The sequence below is a fragment of the Chelon labrosus genome (genome assembly GCF_963514085.1).
Source record: "Chelon labrosus genome assembly, chromosome: 13".
Classification (NCBI taxonomy): Eukaryota; Metazoa; Chordata; class Actinopteri; order Mugiliformes; family Mugilidae; genus Chelon; species Chelon labrosus.
In genome coordinates, this window is record NC_140346.1 from 24,353,481 (window position 1) to 24,372,698 (window position 19,218).

The 19,218-nt window shown below is 44.1% G+C and overlaps 1 protein-coding gene across 1 annotated transcript; it reads left to right on the top strand.

The window, feature by feature from the left end:
* The first annotated feature begins 716 nt into the window (after window positions 1–716).
* LOC311498337 (capZ-interacting protein) lies at window positions 717–19,193 on the top strand. Its single transcript, XM_084558872.1, has 6 exons — window positions 717–882; window positions 13,970–14,056; window positions 14,166–14,231; window positions 15,449–15,517; window positions 16,239–16,463; window positions 17,322–19,193. The coding sequence occupies exons 1-6, from the start codon at window positions 877–879 to the stop codon at window positions 17,733–17,735; spliced, it is 867 nt and encodes a 288-aa protein (XP_084414998.1). The 5' UTR covers window positions 717–876; the 3' UTR covers window positions 17,736–19,193.
* Window positions 19,194–19,218: the final 25 nt, after the last annotated feature.

Sequence of the window (19,218 nt, forward strand, 5' to 3'; positions counted from 1 at the left end):
GGTTTTAAGGTTTTGCTCAGCTCAGAGGACGGAAACGTTCGAAATGATGCTCGCTGATGTTACAGTGTCAAAGACAAAGTGGATATTTGATTGTGCAAGCATGCCTGCAACACCAACAATTCTGTACCAAGATGAGGAGAGAGTTGAATATGGCCCCTAACTTGAATATATGTGTATTTCTTTTTATTTTATAGCACAAGAAAGAAAGAAATTTAAACAAAGTGATGGGCTTTAAACTTTATTCGTTCACTTTATGTCACTGTAACCTCATGGAGGGTCACGGAGGGGCCGTCTCCAGTCTATCACAGGGCCAACACAGAGAGAGAGTGAGAGACAGACACACCACACCCCACCTAAGGCCAATTTAGAATCACCAATTAACCTAACCAGCATGTCTTTGGACGGTGGGAGGAAGCCGGAGTACCCGGAGAGAACCCACGCAGACACAGGGAGAACATGCTAACTCCACACAGAAAGGCCCCAGAACCTTCTTGCTGTGAGGCATCCGTGCTGACCACCACAAAACTTCTTTGCCTATTTTCTGCTCTGCCCACCTTCACACGGTTGCTTTTATTTTGAAAGCCATTAAGGGAAGTAGTAGTGTTGTTTTTTCCCCAACCCCGTCTCTCTTGACAGCGCCGAAGAAGGAGCCAAGCGTGCGTAAAAGTTGCGGGCTCCTCCTCCGCGTCCATGAGGCTGATTTGGCTCCAGATATAAACACAGGGCTTCTCTCTGTCTCCTCACTACTTTCCTCTCGACCAGCGGCAGCAGCAAGGCAGCTCGCCGCAGGAGACCGAAGAAGAGGAGGAAGAGACGAAAACAAATAAATAAAAATAAGCTAAGCAGGAGGGGACGATCTGTGGCGCATCTCCCAGGATGGAGGTACCAAACTTTATGACTCCGAGCGCGCTTCTCTGTGGCAGCCTGTGCTTTTCAACGCCAGATGTTTTTAACATTTAACGTGGTGGTTTTGTGTGCGGTTGAAATTAAAACATTACATCACAGGAGCCCGGGGAGTGAGTTTACAGCACTTTAAATGCTCTGTGTTATTATTGTGATATTTCTGGAGGGAGCCAGGCTGGTTTGAGTTATAATATTGCTGATGGTGTTTTTTTTTTTTTTTTTTTTGCAGTAGACCCCTAGATCATTTTACGCAGGTGTAGTTTATTATCATCCTTTTATGTTTGACTGTCTACACATGGCATCAGTATAAAGTCAACTTTAAATTAGTTTAAAGGAAAACTGCACTTATATTCTTATGTTAATGAGACTCCCTAAAAGTTTCCCTTTTTGATTGCTCGGTGTGGTTGAGCTTCAGGCTGATGTGCCTTAAAGGTAGATTTCATAACAAGTGACTAAGCTGTGTGCGCAGGAAGGAAATGGAGCTGACAGAATATCTGTCACGAGCCACATTGTGCGCAGGGTGATATAATTACATTATTTCCCTCCGTACGTACACTTTTAAGTCTTTAGCTGCCTCCTGTCTTCACCCCAAAGGCCACACTGTCCTTCATCTACTTGCTCCAAAGCTAAAAAGGAGGAAGGCGTGCGTCTTCACGTCCTTCCACGTCCATGTGTTGTTTTTCCCTGCAGGGTTTGCTCCCTGGCCTCCTCCCTGCAAAACAAGCTGTTCCCTCAGACTTATAACATCATACTTTAATGTCATGTAGGGAATAGGAAGAGAAACACCCATTTTTTTTTTTTTCTCAAACTCCCTCCACGGCACACATTAGTAACTCATAAAGTTACACCACTTTAGGATTCGGTTCAGTCCGGCTCGGACAGAAGATCTCATTCTTCGCTCCCTCTTGCTAAAATTGAGAGAAAAGAATTTGGACTGGTCCCAAATCTGGGAAAGATGAAAGCGGTGGGGGGGCTTTTTATTTTAGGTAATCACCGATTTCTGATATTATCAGTTTTCTGTGAGATAAAGCTGAAAAATGAACTTTCATGTAGAAGCAGAACACTCTGAGATAGAGTCCAGCTTTTTCAAGATTGAAGTCTCACAGGCTAGCAAGTGTTTCTCAGCGATCGTTTTTTTGCTGTTTAGGTAAAATGTCAGACTTCTATAGCAGCTGTCATGCTTTTCAAGGTTTAAAATCTGAAGTGAAACCAGCGGCAACCCACTGACAGACTTCTTTAAACTGTTCCCGACACCCTTTGTTGCAAAGCCATCTCGGTCTGCATGTATTGATGACACCCAAGTAATGCTTACTGTCACATCACCACACCGAGTGAACTGAAAATTGTCATCTGGTTGCAAAAGGACGTGTTGCTGCTGTTCAGCAGAAAATTTTTTGCTTTCAGTTTTTGTCTTTATGCTGCAGTTTGGCCAAAGCACCTGACACAACTGTCAAACCGTATTGTGCGGTCAATCTATCATTTGTGTCACATGTCACCGATGTCTCCTGTGGGTTTCTGCCTTAACCAAATACTGCTCCATGTTCCCAAACATTCATTTACAACCACAGCCCTCAAGCAAAGCCCTGAGAGAAGACTAACACACATGGAAATTCTTCACTTTTTTGTGTTTCCCGTGTTGGAACGAAAAGCTGCCAAAAGACAAATTGGAAAATTGTACTGGTTTTATGAGTGTGCGCATGCACCTGAGGATTTTTTTTACTGTATGTGTGTGTTGGTTTGTGGAGTGGTGGTTTTCCTTTGATGGAAAAACATCACCGCAGCTGGAGGAGTGAGTATTTGGGATTGCCTTGCCAGCCATATGGCGTGCACATTTATTATGTAATCCATAGTAAAGTTAAGAGAGCAATAACACAGGAACTCAGTCCGTAGCAGCCAGACGTTCGCTAATGAGTTTTTCCCCTTATACCCTGCAACAGTATGTCATAGTGCCACAGTGTTATTATTATTATTATTATGAACCAGAACATACTGGAACTGCTTCTAGTCCTACAAGCTAGACCCAGCATACACTCCAGTGGCACGATGAAATAAAGTAAAAGGTGTTTGAGGAACGCTCATATGAAGCTTCATGTGTTTCAGAGCGGGACGGGTGGTTCATTCAGTCACAAGCGTAAAACAGACACCTCAGCGACTGTGAAGTCTGAGGAATGTGAAGGATTAGCATCAAGGAAACCGTAGCGTTAACGTCTGTGAATGGATCCCTGTTCAGATTACACACAACTGGTTGTGCATTGGTGTGTTGCTGAGTGTATTTTTGGGGCTATTTCAATTCGGCTGCAAATTACCCAGATTGTTCTCACAGACGCTCAAGTTTGAATGACCTCCAGGAGCATGTGGCTTTGTTGCATGACTTCATCAATACGTTTATTCATACCCAGTACGCAACCTTTGGACTTGCGTAGCTGTACGCAGGGCCTTTCTGTGTGGAGTTTGCATGTTCTCCCCATGGTTGCATTGGTTTCCCCCATGTTTGAGTAGGTTTCCTCCCACCATCATCAAAAAACATGGGTGCTAGGCGCCGGGTCCGGTCGGCCCACAGCCGTGGCGCGCTCGGTCACAGTGTCTCCGGACTAACACTTTACCTTACCTGTTAGTTTGTCAAATTAGACTCTGCAGTGCAGACTTTAGAGGACAGGAGGAAACAGTATGGTCATTACATAATTTGAACCTCAGCCTACTTGAAGACGCCCGAAATGAATGCATTCTGGAATACCTGGTCGTACCAAGTCCACACAAGTTACCTCCTGATGTGTCCTCAATGAAAGGGGCAAGGCAGGAACACATCTGGGCATGCGGGCCGTACTTTGCTATATCCGTACTTTGAATTGGAACAGTACCTGGGCAGGTGACTGATGACTTTTCGCAAATCCAAATCCAAATCCAAAAGCACAAGCACAGACAGGAACGCGCAATTAATAAACGCCCAGTGTCAGGAAGGTCTGAATGCAGTGGCCTTGATTCAATGGAGGGGACTAGTCGAGAGCACGCCTGATTACTGAATCATCTGAACCAGACGACTGTGAGCCGTCAGTTTATTTGCTGTTTGTGCTAAAATAGCTGCCGTTACGCCCACGAGAGCAGATTAAATGGTAGCTGCGTAGTGGTCTCTGGTCGTACAGATATGTGATTCAAAGAGAAAAAGCCAATTGTTCATTGAGACAATAGATCATCTTATCTTGTTATTAATTTGCCCATGGGACGGTTCTCCTGAGACATCACAGCTTCACACAGCACTGACCTTCCCAGAAAGTTCAGTCAGGACCTGGCACCGATAAAATATTTCCCAACTTTACGGCTAATAGAGCTCATTAGGGTCTCACTACTGAACGTTGGATCAGATGACTTGAATGAAGAGCACACGGAGATAACAGAACAAGCACCTCATGTGACTTTTAGAGAGATTTCACTGAGGCTTCCTGTTGTGTTTCTTCTCTTCCTGTGAACAACAACAGCTTTCTCTAGTTTTGTCTTTGCACGTTCACATATTTTTATATTTGTCTCTGGATGGGTAAGCAAGTCACACTGTGCAAAAAGGACGGAATTGCACAAATCATCTTTTTGCAGAATTGGCGTGTTTTCACTTTATTTTCTGCAGCTGTTTGTCTTCAGTTTCACAACGAAGTCAGTCTCCCGGGGGACAAGAGTGACACTGAAAACATGAACGGTTTCTGCGAAAGAAAAACACGTGCCGCCATGCGTTTACATGAAAGTAACCCGAGGCTCCCTGTTCAGCGCTTGTGGCGCTGTTTAGAAATGCTGTTGCGATCTTATGGAGTTCACACCTCACGCACCCAGATGGGGACGCAGATGTCCACACAGCGAGCTAACGTGTTGCAAAATGTGCAATGCAACAACAAAAGTTAAGAAGACGATGACAGGTTTTCAAACTTTAAAGTTTCTTTTGGGTCTGTGAGAAACACGGTGACCGCAGAGATAACGTTTTATTCGTCAGAATAAAAGCTCAAAAGCTGTTAGATTTAATTTAGAGCGGCATGCAGGGCAGGAATTTCATGAGGGCCACAAGGCCATGGCCTTGTGCCCTTGAAAAAAATATCTGCCCTAAGGCCACGGTGGCCTTGATGCCCTGCCCGCACTGCCCCAGTTGGTTTTGTGGTTTTCTAGTCTGCCTCTTTCCTGTTAACACAGCTTTGACACCTGCGTCTTTTGAGAAAAAAAAGCGTGTTTTGATGACATTCATCATCAGTGGTGGGTTTGATTCGAGCCTGGCATGAACTGCTCAGGCGGGCTATAACAGGGGTGCCCATTACGTCGATTGCGATCGACCGGTAGATCGCGAAGGTAGTGTGGGTAGATCGCGTGCCATTGGAAAAAAATGTTTTACATGTTAGTCTAAATCATTTATCTGTTGCACCTCCAAAACAAACAGCAAGACAAGCGTTCATCTTTGTTTATTTTTACTTTATATTTGCAACATGCCCTCAGTTCAGCGGCACGTACATCCACAGCCACGCACAACTTTCTTAAAGAGACAGCGCTATTTTAAATTTTACTTGATAAAAATAAAAACAAAGATGGATAGAGCTTTTAACACAGTAGCAACAATTAATATGACTTAGGATATATATATCTATATATAGATAGTTATTGTTGTTGATATATATATATATATGGGTAGATCACTTTGACTTGGTCATTGTAAAAGTAGCTCAAAAGCCAAAGAAGTGTTTGCACCCCTGCTGTAGTTTGTTTGATTGTTAGCTATCTAACAACACATCAAAAACAGTTGTAAGCCAGATATTGTTCAGTGGTGTCATGGCATTTCAATGTTTTGCAAATGACATGAGAGTGCTACTTTTAAAAATAAAAAGTCAAATGTTTTCTTTGTTGTCTGTTTAGTTTATTTTATCCCCTCCATATTTTTCCTTGATTGAGAAATCGGTCTGGGCTCTTATGGGTTAATCAGTAGCTTATATGCTAGTATACAGTCAAACATTTTGTTTGGTTTCTTTACCTGCTTGACAGTTTCGACTGAGACTCCAATCTTCCACAGAAGCGTCATTAGTCCTTACATTAAATTCATTATGGACGTGGACTTAAAATCATTGTTGTATTTTATGGCCTTAGTGCCCTGGCTTCTGGCCTTTGTGCCCTCAAAAAATTGACAAGACAAAAGGCCAAGTGGCCTTGACCCTAAAATGACGAAATTCCAGGCCTGGCGGCATGTAAAACATTTTCAGCAGGCTTAGATCCAGAAGATATGTTCACATCGGGTAAATAGAGTCATTATATTGTTTCAATTAGATGTGAGACTTCCTGGAAAGATGGTAGTTGTTGTGTTGCAGATTTTTAATCTCTGGTTCGCTGTCTGAATTCACATCCCCACGCTGACTTCTCTTTAACAGTGTGGGAGCTTGGCTCATTGGAGCTTATTTGCACCTTTACGACCAATCAAATGCTTCATAAAGTCTCATAATTCCTTAACTGCCTGCTCTGCTTTTTATTGCAAAGTGGTTGTTGTTCTTTTCCTAAACTATGCTATTATTTACTGTGCATGTTCCTGCAGAGTCTGCCCCTCTCTCTGAGTTTCAGTCCAAAGCGATGCATGGTGCAGGGAGATATGTTGGGTGGGAACCTCAGACAAGATCTTTAAAACACCCATGCCTGACTTTAAATGGATTTTTGTCAATGGATAATGGTTGTTAAGAGGTGAATCATGTTATAGTTTCAGTTCCCTGTTGGGTGGCAAGAAACAAAGCGATAACGTTCTAAATATAACACACCGTTACACTGATGTTCCTTTATTTAAGGTGTATCTTCTAACCCAAACCCACAGCGGTTCATTACTCGGCTTCCCCTGCCATTGTCCCTCCCCGCGTCTCCAAACTGGGGGCTTGCCGACCACCGTCACTGGGCTATATTTAACACACCGACCGTAGACGAGCACCTCACGCAGCCCCACTTCAAATAAACGGAACTACTACTTTAAGCTGCGGTAGAAGTCTGCACATTGTCAAACATGTTGAATTTAAGTCAGTCTGAAAACGTGAGGTACACGAGCAGAGGGATTTTGAGAACAGGCAGAGGAAGTGGAAACTGCAAAAAAAACAAAAAAAACATTGTGAGTTTGTCACTTACTTACAGAACAGTTAACGTGTCCCTCCTTCAACCCCCCCACCCTTGTCTAATGTTGGCATCTAGCCACCCTCTTTTTGGTAGAAAGGAGTGCAAACACAATAAGCTGCAAGCTGCGTGTTCTTTGCAAGTGCCGTCCTTTCCAAGTCATGTGTTGCATTTTTTTTACCTATGGAACGTGCTACGACTTCATTTAGATGAGACATATTTCTACGTTTCTACATTTGTGCGTCGTCATTTTACGTCCTAGAGTGAGAAGATACTGAGATTCTTAGGTTTTCCAGCTTGAAAGGCAGGCGCGTTCTGCAGGTTTGAGCATGTTGTAGGCCCATCAGTCCTCTGGAAGTTATATGATATGTAGGGGAAAAAACTCAAACCGCCTTTGAGCGCCGACTGAAACGAAAGCAACGCGGCACAGGAATAGGCCGCAGATGAGTGCACGATGTGTCATCAGTGTACTTATCAATGTCAAGTTTGGAAACTGGACTAAGACCCGTGACCTTTCTTTAGGAAGTTCAATCCCACCAGAGTTAGAGGAAGTACAGAAATTCTTAATATAAATTAAAGTTGCAATACATTTAAAACAATATATAGAATAACATATATTTCTCCTTTCATTCTATATTATTAAAATCTTAGTTTATAAGGTTATAACTTTATTACGTACAGTTAAAACTATTATCTGTCTGTGTAATTCAATAGTATTCAAATGTTTTATGGTCTTGCAGGAGCCTGTGTCTCAATCATATGGTGCATGGATTTAAAGTAGGTAGTATAACAAAGTTTTTATCATTGACTAAACTCTCAATGTGCACCTGGTAACTTGAGATGTTACATTTGTGGAGGCAGTTTTTTTGGAGATTAACCTATTTTAGTAAGGAGAGCTTTATCATAAGTGTATTATTACATTTAGTGAGGCCTTGACTTGGAACTTTCTTCAAGTCAAGGCCGGTGAAGATAGGGGTTAGGTCGAATCTCCTGGTGGAGGAGGTGGCGGTGGAGGTGGTGGACGAAAACAAGCAGATGCAGGATGGAACGTTTCAGCTTAATCATGCGGAATCGAAACCAAGATAAGATGGAGGTGGTGGGTTGGACAATCTTAGGTTGCCCAGGCAGAAAGATCACTGTTTAGATGCGTAACAAATTAATGGGTTTTAAAAATGCTGCGAGGAGGAAATAGAAGAACAAGAAAATAAGACCAATTTTCTAGAGAAAGTGAGAAGAAAAAGATCCTCCATGTTAATCTGGAAGCCAGCCCGACTGTGTGACTCTCTGTTGTGAACTGATAATGCTCTGGTTAAGATCTGCCAGGCTGATCACGTCGTTTGGGTGGGCTTCATGCTGTGACGGACAGAAGAGTAACATCAGCGTCATCTGAATTAGTTTACAACAAAATAGAGGGTTTTTTTTTTTCCTCTGATTCACTTGAAACACCCTGTAATGGGTGTGGCTACACCAGGCTACTCACCACAACTCCAGTATTCATCCCTCTGAGTAAAAACCATAATGGTCAGTGTGTCATTTACTATTTCCTTGACTCCCATGACTGCACTAGACTAGCACTACATAAAGTTGACCGTCTGATGCAGTTATGACACTCTGTGCACTCTGGGCGTCATCCCATGTCTGTCTTTGCTCTGTGTCAACCACCTGATCCGCAGACCAGATGGTTTTTGTCGCTGGGATTGCTGGATCGGGGAGGATGAGAACACCAGAACACCCGAAGTTGTGGAATCCTCGCCGTTTTTTTTCTTGCATGCACATTTGGAGGAAGTAATCTCGGCTGAGAGCTGTTTATGTTTTCTGATAAATTTCGACAACGCAGATTACGCTGAACTGGCTCAAATCAAATTCCAGTAAGAGAAATCTCTAAGGGTCATTCGCTGGCGAATGTATCCCATGTACGCAAGAGGCAGGCACATTCTGGTCTTGTGATTTTAATTGGGGAATATAATTTTATCAGCAGCTTTCTGTTCTCGGGTCATCCAGACTTATTATTTTATTTCATATTTGTTTCCCCAGTGCACAGTGCTAGCCTGTGTGTGCGGCACCTCCCATTTCCCTGAAGGCAGCTGTGGCAGCTCGTAGATGAGCGAGTGCATTTACCTCATCCCTCTGACTGAGGACCTTTCCAAAGCACTTCTCGACACACACACACACACAATATGTGAAAACACACACGTAAACAGTGCCAGGGAGGGCAGTGGAAAAGTGAGATATTCAGATGAGGTCTGGTCCAGAAACACATCATGTTTTCCTGGAAGGAAAGCGCCTGTCTGCTTTCTTACCACTTAACAAGTGCAGGCAGAAGGGAGCTGCTCACTGTGGTGGTTTTCCCCACTGGCAGAACACGCTGACTTGTGAAAACAAAGTCTGCAGACTCAAAGTGAGGCCATTACGCTCGGCGGACTTATTGAACAAGCTCTCGCTGAACAGCTGTGTGCTTTATTTATCTTCACTTTCACAGATTCCCACTGTGTGTGTGTGTGTGTGTGTGTGTGTGTGAGCTTATGAGGATTGAGAGTTATTCTGAGAGAAGGGGTTAAAGACCCTGAGCCAGACAGCATCTTTATCAGCTCCGCGATAGATTACACGGCCCGCTACTCTCCGACCGGCGCAGTTATATCGCGCAGATACGTGGAGGATTTACTGCAACTAATATCATGTGCTCCTTCTCTCCTGCCTCTGGAAATGAGGATCACAGGAACGGACAATAACAGGCTTTGTGGGATCTGTTTGCCTCGGTGTTCTCCTTCCACATCTGCTGGTCATACAGTAAACCTCGTGTCTCCATCCTCCGCCTGGAAAGGAAGATACTGGTGGAGATTAACCTTCACTTCTCTAATCGCAGCCCGCCGAGCACAATAGAGATTTGTGAACCCATTTCTAATCATCTCTTCATTAAACATCTCGTGTTATATAAGGTTGTTGGTGTGGGTGTGTGGGGGGGGGGGGGGGGGGGGGGCGGCGGTATTGTTAATGACAACTTCATGATGTAGCACCTTGATTAGTTGAGTATGTCCACACACTGTGTATAAACCATTATCAGCATTTCTTTCTGGTGACATATGTGTAAAAGGAGCATAGTTTTCTTTCTTCTCAGTACCAGTTCTTCACTCCAATAGATGTTTTATTAGCAAACTGGATTAATGGCTGAATTTACAGCAAGTCTAAACCTTTAACAGCCATTTTCTTCTTCGGACATCATGTTAGCCTACCAGCTGAAGTCGTATAGCAAGTAGTTTTACCTTTCCCAAACAGAGCCGCTAAATTACCGCTGTTAAAGCCCCCAGTACAACCACATTCAATGTTTACGTGGTTCTATATGATATGTCTTGCACTATATGCCAACTATGCATCTCTGTCTGGCCTGACAATGACAAAAAAATGTTTGTAATGTATTTTTATGGGTTTGTCAAGACGATTTAAAAAATAACGATGACTCATCCCGCACTCAGGGGCGTGTGCTAACTGCTTAATCAGCTGTCCCGCCAGCATTGGCTCCAGATTGAACTTGTGTGGCCGGTTCCTGCTCAGACCATAGGAGCTGACCAATCGGAGCAGACTAGGCTTCTAGGGTGGTGTCAGCCTCACTGGCTCCGTTTTACAGGAAACGTGTTGATACGTCGAAGCAATCAGCACACATGGTCTATGGCCTGAGGGCAAACGACCTCCTCAACCTGTCCGTGGGGCAGGACCGAGGCAACAGCCTTTCACTGGATGAGCTTCTCTGCCTGACTGTGGTTTCCTGTTGAGGGTGGTGGACATTGTTCATGATGGACCGGAGTTTCTTCAAGGTCCTTGCATCTGCCACCGTTGTCAGGGTCTGCCCCTACCACAGAGCCCGCCTTCTGTATCAGCTCGTCCAGCTGTGAGGTGCCCTTCTTCTTAGTGCTGCAACAATAGTCTGGTAGAACGTGTCCAGCAGCTTCCGGCAGATATTAAACGACCTTAGCCTCCTGAGGACATAGAGACAGCTCTGACCTTTTTTTGTATACTGAGTCTGTTAGCCAACCAGTCCAGTTTGTGACCTAGATGTAGACCTAAGTACTTATAGGTTTGAACCACCTCTACACACTCCCTGTTGATGGTTACAGGCTGCACGTGAGGCCTGGATCTCTGGAAATCCACCATCTCCTTGGTTTTAGGTGTATTGATCAGAAGGCGGTTTGCTCGGCACCATGAGACAAAGTTGTTCACCGGATTAATTCAGCAAAAGATTTTATTTGCAAGCACAAACAGACTTTTCAGAATTTTGTAATGTGCTATAAATAATGGAATAATGGAAAGGATTATCATGTCTTTAAGTGAAAACGGCGAGTCTGCCTGTATGTATAGCAGCAAGTCTAAATGATCTGTTTCCAAGGAAGTCAGATTTAGCCGCTCCCCCCTCCGAGCTTCGACCCAGGCCGATATTATTATTATTATTATTTTTTGGGGGGGAAAACTTCAATCACATGGTTGAGGCGCTGCTTTAAGAAGCTTTTTTTTTTTTTTTCTTTTTCATCGTTTCCTTGTTTACCCATGCTCAATTGCTCTGTACGCTAGATTACAGTGCACTTCAGATGTGGTCTAGCATATCCAGGGACGCTCTCTCTTAGGAGCTGAGGGGTTACAGAGCAGAGCTGTGATCCAGGCTGCCTGCACGGCTCTGGGGCTTTTTCCCAGGCCTGGAGCCCCCGAAATAGTTTGCCCTGCTCTCTCCTGCAGTCAAACATAGTTTCCCACTCTTCCACAGAGCTGGGGGTCCCAGCAGAGTTGAACATGCGCAGCGCTGATAACGAACCACAGACATCGCTTGCTTTTGTCATCTTAAATGTGTTTGCATTTAGATTTTTTAACTAAGAAGAAAGGGTTAATGATTAACTGGTGAATTTATATTATTATGAGTAATTATTAGATTATGTAAATGTGAAAAATCATCATTAAAAAGCAAATATTCCAGACCGTATTTCTGAAGCAGGCTGGGGCGTTTTCGCTAAATTCCTTTTTTCATTAAACGTAAAACTGCATCTAGTACCATTCTGCTTGGAGAAGCTCATTAGAGATAAGGGCCGGCTGTGAAAGACGCACGGAGGAATATTAATGGATGTCAAATGACTTTGTCCGAGACCGCGGCTGTTGAATTGTTAACACCGCGGACGGAGGCCTTTTGAAAACATTCATATAGACGTCAAGTCAATTGCGATGAATCATGGGAAAACTAAATATAATGTTTAAGCTTTGCTGCGCGTGATTAAGAAGTAAAGGCAGAGGCCACGTTCAACATATAGCCACTTTGGAACTTATTAAACCAATTATTTATGTAAGCTGGAGAGAGAGGTCTAGTGGATGTTGTTCCGTTTAGATAAAGCAGCGTGGCGTAAAACCTCCTCCTTCGCTTCTATTGTTGCTCTGAAGGAGGCTTTTGTTTTTGAAGGACGGGAACGAGTTAAACAATTAGAGGTTACAAAATAAAGGAATGACGGGTGGGTGGTCCCCGGTAATTACTATTTATCACGTATGAGAAAAGAGAGCTCAGGAAAAGGGAAGGGATGTGGATTTGGACGCAGAGGCGCTGCGGGGCTGGCTGGTGCTGTTCCACAATTGGGCGGAGGGAGCAAGGTGGTGAGGTCATGTTGAGAACAAGGGGGGAAAAAGGAAAATAAAGCGTGTGATTAACATGTGGAATGCGTACGTCTGTGAAGCCTGGGAGATCCATGTTTTCGTGGGCTACGGTTCAAAATGTGCAGAGAAAGAGAGGGAGAGAGAGAGAGAGGGCGAGGAGGGGGAACTGAGAGTGCACACCCAGGAAATGTGAGAGAACTGGCAGCTGTGAGGAGAGACATGAGCCTTTTTAGTGGTCAATAAAAGAAGGATGGAAATGAGATGTAGTACAAATGCCAGAAAAAGAAAGGGAGGGGCGGCACAAGCAGTGACTGTGATGCACATCATGAAATGGCAGCGTGATGCATGACGATCTGTGCGCTCCTCGAATTCACGGCCCAAAAGCTTGGCACAAAGATAAGCCGAGGAGCCGGAAAACGGTGCCCAAGTGTCATTTTCAAGGCTTCCAGTACATTCCAGTAAAGTCTGACGCCGTCTTACGACTTATCACATAGGCCGCAGATATGTGGAGTGAGTTTGCTGGTCATCAAAGCAAAGTGCGGAGGAGGGATGTTAAGCAATCAGCTTGGGAATAGTGGGAGAGAGAAAGTAAAAGGAGCCAAGGAGTGATAACGGCGCGGAGCAGCAAGGACGGGTCCCTCCTGTCACAGGCTGCGGGGTGATGTTGAACAGCTGCAGGGAGCGGGGGCTCACTTCCTGTTCTCCTTAGCAGGACACGAGGTGACTTCCTCCGAGGGACGGCCGCGCTGAGGCCAGACCGGCGGTGGAGACGTTCTGTTGTCTGCGTTTTCGCCCTGCCTGCCGTCTTTCTCAACCCGTCTGCATTTTCTTGATTGCGAAGAAGGAAGTGAAACATGTCAATTGTGTTTCTTCTTAGGTCTGTGCACAAGGCATGAGAGTCAGTGTCCATTTAGCCCTTCAGCAAGCCGCTCCCTTCTATGACAACATGCAACGCCATGCATATAACTTAACATTTATTAAAACTGCTGTTCTGTTCTAAAGCTGTACACTGTTTGCACAATTTGTTTGGCTAGAATAAATTTGTGGTGTCCAAGTTATGGTGCATCATTGAGAAACTGCAGGTCATTGCATCTTGCGACATCTTTTGAGACTTTTGTGCAGCATGAAATTTGAGATATTTAAAGCATTACTGCACACTTAATACATCACTTTTCTACAATAATTGTGGAATAATCTCCAGTCTTCTCCAGACATTTATCGTGCTGTGGTTTAAATACTTTAAAATAAAACCTCTGGCTTAATCCATTGCGTTAACGTTTCTACATCTCATGTCTGAACTCTAAGAGCTAACAGAATGCTTTTGTCTTATTGATGTTTTCTCCAGAAGGATTCTCCATCCAAGCCATCTGTGGCTGAGCTGGCTGGAAGGTTGAAAGGTCACATTCTCCCTATGCCCACCTCCAATGACGAGGTGATGCCTCCTGTGTACAGATGTCTGTCCGCCTATGTGACTTTCAATACGTGCAACCCGATTGCCAACGTACCTGACACTTCCTCCTCCTTTTTGTCCGCATTCGCAGTTTCGAAGAAAACCTCCGTGTTCCCTGAGGCTGCCAAATCAAACGGACAATGACGAAGAGTCAGATGTGAGTCATTTCGTTCCCTTTCTCGCCCGTGTGCTACATCTGGCTGCTTGAGACTCGCAGGAAGTCGCCACCAAACATACTGTTGACTGCACGTTTCAATTGCAACCTTACAATTTCATCAGAGTGGACAGTTGCCAAATCTGTAGATTTTTATTCTGGCTCAAACTTTGGGAAAGTCCTGGTGTTTTTTTATTGTTCTAGTAAAGGATGAACCTGCCTTTCCAATTAATTGGAATTACCATTATTTTTCAACCTGGACCTTATTTCTGGCATAAAATACGATCGTTTACTCACCCATATAACTTTGGTGTCATTTGGAGTTGTTCAGATGATATTTAGATCCTCGTATATCCATGTAGTGGGAGTGACTGGGGCACCGAAATGCAGCCTCTAAATAACGCATTATCTGCCGCGAAACTCGTTCATTTCACCAATATTTTGTTATGATACACTAGTGCTATTCCTCGTTCAGTCCAGAGTTACCTGTTATCTATTCGCGGATGTGCAGCGGTTTGTTGTTTTTTAGCCAGCTGTTCCTCTCTCTGCCTCCGCATCCTCCTTTCAACGAGCTCCTCATCCGTATACTCTGGCTCAAAACGGTAAGGACGTCCATCATAAACAAAGTCGTCGTCCACAACCTCAGAATCGGAAGAATATTCAGCCATGTTGCAAAAAACTAGCAGTAGCAAATTACAGGTAAACAAGCCGCGCAGGGTGTGCGTGGCGCTCAGAGATGACATCATCCAGGTCAGAGGTTAGTAGGTCAATCTACAGACCCTGGATGATGATAACGGGTAACTCCGGACTCAACGGGGAATAGCACTAGCGTATCATAACAAAATATTGGTATGAACAAGTTATTTAGAGGCTGACTTTCGGTGCCCCAGTCACTCCCACTATATGGATATACGCGGATCTAAATATCGTCCGAATGACTCCAAAGTTATATGGGTGAGTAAATGATCGTATTTCATGGCAGAAATAAGGTCCAGGTTGTATAAAACTGTAATTCCCCTCTAAAGTCCACTGAAACAATCATATGGAAATTATTTTGTATGATATTTATTACAGAAAACTATTTAAAATATATCTAAATTAGATACTTAGCAGGACATGAGCTTGCGTGTCCCTGTTTCTGTGCTAATTTCAGTAAATTTCAGCTTTCCACGTTTCAGATGGAGCTATGATAACTTTGTCTTTAATTTCTTCTCTTGCAGAAATCTCATGTGTCTCCAAATCCCTTTAAAATCAAGACGAGGAACTCCGCCATCATCGAGAAACTGCAGGTTGGTGTATCTCGAACATCTTTTGCAGATATTTAAAGCACTACTGCCCCCTACTGTTCGGTTTACACCGGTACCTGAGCTGCTCACATGCAGAGAATAACAGGAGGGGCCTGTCCCTGACGCTGCAATCGGCTCAGATTAATGAGCTAAGGGGATCATGGGCCACAGAGGCTCTGCTGAGGCTCTAAGTAGCAACTCTAGTTCCTTTAGTTAGTGAGTCACACGGTGGGCAGCCATGGGACAAAAGGGCTGCCGATTCTCCCTCTTCCTCTTCTCTCCCGTGCAGGTAGGACTCTCTCCTCTGAGGTTTATCGATGTTTAGTGGGCGAACTCTGGATTTCGTTGCACTTCAGTTCTCAGAGTATTTCAGGTGTTGCTTGTAACACTTTAAAGTGGATTTGAGACATACAAGAAGAAAAATGTTATATGTGCAGATCTGTGAAATAATTAAAAGAAGAAAAGTATAGAGATTAATTTCCACAAATTTTCAGTTAGAGAAGAATAAATTAATGCCACCGTTTGGTTAGTTTTCCAACTACTAATGATGAAACTTGTACCTCCTAATCAAGTTAATCATATGTTGACATAGGTTGGATTACTTTTTAGACGCTCTGAAGTTTTGCTCACATTTTCAGCGTGTGTATTAGCTGTTAAGATTTTATTAGAACAAAATGCACTAGAGATCGTCTTGGCTTCAGGATGTTCCTTCGCCCCCCTGCAGGCCAACCTTGCTCTGTCACCCACTGCTCTGCTGCCTACACCCAAGACTCCTGAGGTGAAGCTGCAGCCGGCGCCGCTGTCCCCCACCACCACCACCACCACGCCTTGCAGATCCCTGAGCCCCACGAGCCCCAACCTGCAACCCTCGCGTCAGTCCAGCGAAGAGGAGGAGCCCATCGGCTTCGACAGCCCCCCTGAAGGCACGCCACTGCCGAGCTTCAACAAGGTAAACACATCAGGACAAACAGCTTTGGGCTGTTTGCCTGCTTTTCTTGTTCTACTGTTGAACAGAAGGTCCATGCTATTCCAGTCTTATCTCTCATTGAGGTGGGTTTTTCCATGAGTCACTAAATGACAGACTTGGTTTCACACTGAAGCCGCTGAAGTGTTTCTCACGCCATTCGCCGACTGAGGCGTGACGTAACAGCCGGGCACATGCCCCTCATCCCCAGTGGCGTGCTTCTCAGTCGGTGTTCTGCATCTTCTCTTTAAGCAGGTGTGGGATAAGCTGGAGCAGGATGCCCCTGTTGTGCATGTGTGCTGCTGCAAGGGGGATTGAAGACGTAATCCCCTTAGCCTAGTTAGTGTTCCCGGATACCATTTGTTTGGTGTGTTCACATGCATACCCTGATTAGACATGGACATTCACCAGAAATTATCTGAAGACACAAGATTAAATATAAATTATTCTCCTATTAAATACAGGACACTTGTCTTCCAGATCTAAACTGACTTCAGTTATAAGGCAGCTTCAGTTCCAGCGTGCATTGTCTTGTCTCATCCTTTTCACCCCACTGATACAAGCCTCTTTCCACAACCATCTTTCAAATGGCCCAAAAAATACCTTAAAAAAGAAACAAACATTGGCGGTACAGTGGAGTGATGATTAGCAATGATGCCTCACAGCAAGAAGGTTCCGGTTTAGAATCCATGCTCGTTAGGTTTATTGGTGATTCTAAACTGGCTGTAGGTGTGCATGTGACTGTGAACAGTTGTCTGTCTCTCTGTGTTAGCCCAGCGATAGACTGGCGACCTGTCCAGGGTGTGGCTCTAACACACATTTATTTTTACTCTTACTACACAGACTCGTGCACGACTGTCATTCAAGAGGCGTCCGCCCACCAGACAGCACAGGAGGTCAGGTGGAGAGGAGGCAGGAGCCTCCGGGGGCGGCCTGTCCCCGTGTGAACTGTGCAGCCCAAAAGAAAATGGGGACCAGGTGTTGGACAGCCCGGCAGAGGAAGCCGAATTTGAGGCGCTGGGCTGCCTGAACGGAGATGAACACAAGGACTGTGGAAAAGCAGCGGCCGAGGTAGCGAAGGCCGACGCCGTCGACCGAGGAGATCCGGAGCGGGAAGCAGCTCAGAGCTCAGAGGCTGCGGTGGAGGAACGGCAGCCGTCGGAGACTGCCGAGCACACAGAGGGCGACTTTAAGACAGAGGAGGGGCAGGAAGAGATGCATGAGGAGGCACACCAAGCAGGAAATGACACGGTGTGACTAACTGTGAATGTTTAAGAAAAAAAGATATATATGAATATAAGTTATTCAGTGCTTTGAGAACTCTTTGAGAAATACTCCTCACTCCTAAGAGTTTTCATTTCTTGATCCCTGCTCTTTTAAGTTCCTCTGTCGCCCTCTCCTGGCTGTCCAATAGAAAAGGTCTACGAAACACTGGAGGGTCAACTGAAGCAGCTGTTGTTTCTGCACAGGAAAGAAATACAGCTGATACTGTATCCGTAATCCCAGGAAATTCACATCACGTCACACCAAGTCTGCAAGACTCCTGTTTTTATGACAATTACATTTGTTTTCTTTGCTAAGATTTGACAAAGACATTGTTAAGAGCGCATTTTCCATTTCAGGAGTCACTGTCGCATACACAGAACTTTTAAGATGCTGAGGTTGACAAAAGGCAAAAAACATTATTAGATTTCATATATATATATATATATATATGTTAGCAGATATATATAAATGTTTTAACATGCTACCAAATCACTTTGAGTTGAACTAATATAATTAGTTTTCTGTCTATGTATGTTGGTCTGTATCTCAGCTTGTCTTTTAATCTACACACAATACTGAAATCACAGTGCTACTGTGGAGCAGCTCAGGTCCTAAGAGCTGATGCAAAGAAGTGTTAAGAAAATAAACAGCTTCCTTGTTTATGTAATGAAAAACTTAATTTACATCTTCTTGTTCTTTTTTTTTTTCCGTTGGGATTGTTAAAATCAAAATGATTAAGGTTAAATGTTCTGAAAGGTCGTCAATCAAATGCAGACAAAACAATTTTATAGTTCTAGGTTGTCGGTAATGAAATGCAGATTTGAAAGCCTCAGCAGGACTATAAAACACCCACAGCTGTTCTCTGTTATATTCTCAGATTTAATACCTTCTCAGGGCTTTAGTGTGTTCAAACTGCGCTTGATTCGCAGCTTCCTTGTACCTGTTCAGACAAAATGCGCCGTACCAATGCTTTTTTTAGTTCACAGAGTCACAAAGACAACTGGTGTATTTACACAAATCGTTTAATTAGATTAAATGCATACGACCCTAAGGCCTTTCTGTGTGGAGTTTGCATGTTCTTCCCGTGTCTGCACACCCAGGGTTTTCTGTGGGTGCTCCACCGTTAATTGGAGATTGAAAATTGGTGTAATTAGTGGTAATTGGGAGTGTGAAGGGTTGTTTACTCATGCCATTGCCAGCTTGGAGAGGTTCCAACTTCCAACCCCCATCCATGCTCTACAGGATAAGCAGCGGTAGATAATGGGTGGACGTATCCTTTTTGTTGACGCAGTATCTGTTCCTGCCTTCATCTCAGAGCTGTGATTTATAACCCCAGAATTTTACTTAACTGCTTATCTTATGTCAACGAATACCTGTGCGTTTTATTATCTGTTGTATTTAGAATAAAACCAAGTTTCTTTTTTTGCAGCAGCAGGTGGCATCTACAATTAAATGTTACTGTAAAAAATTCAAA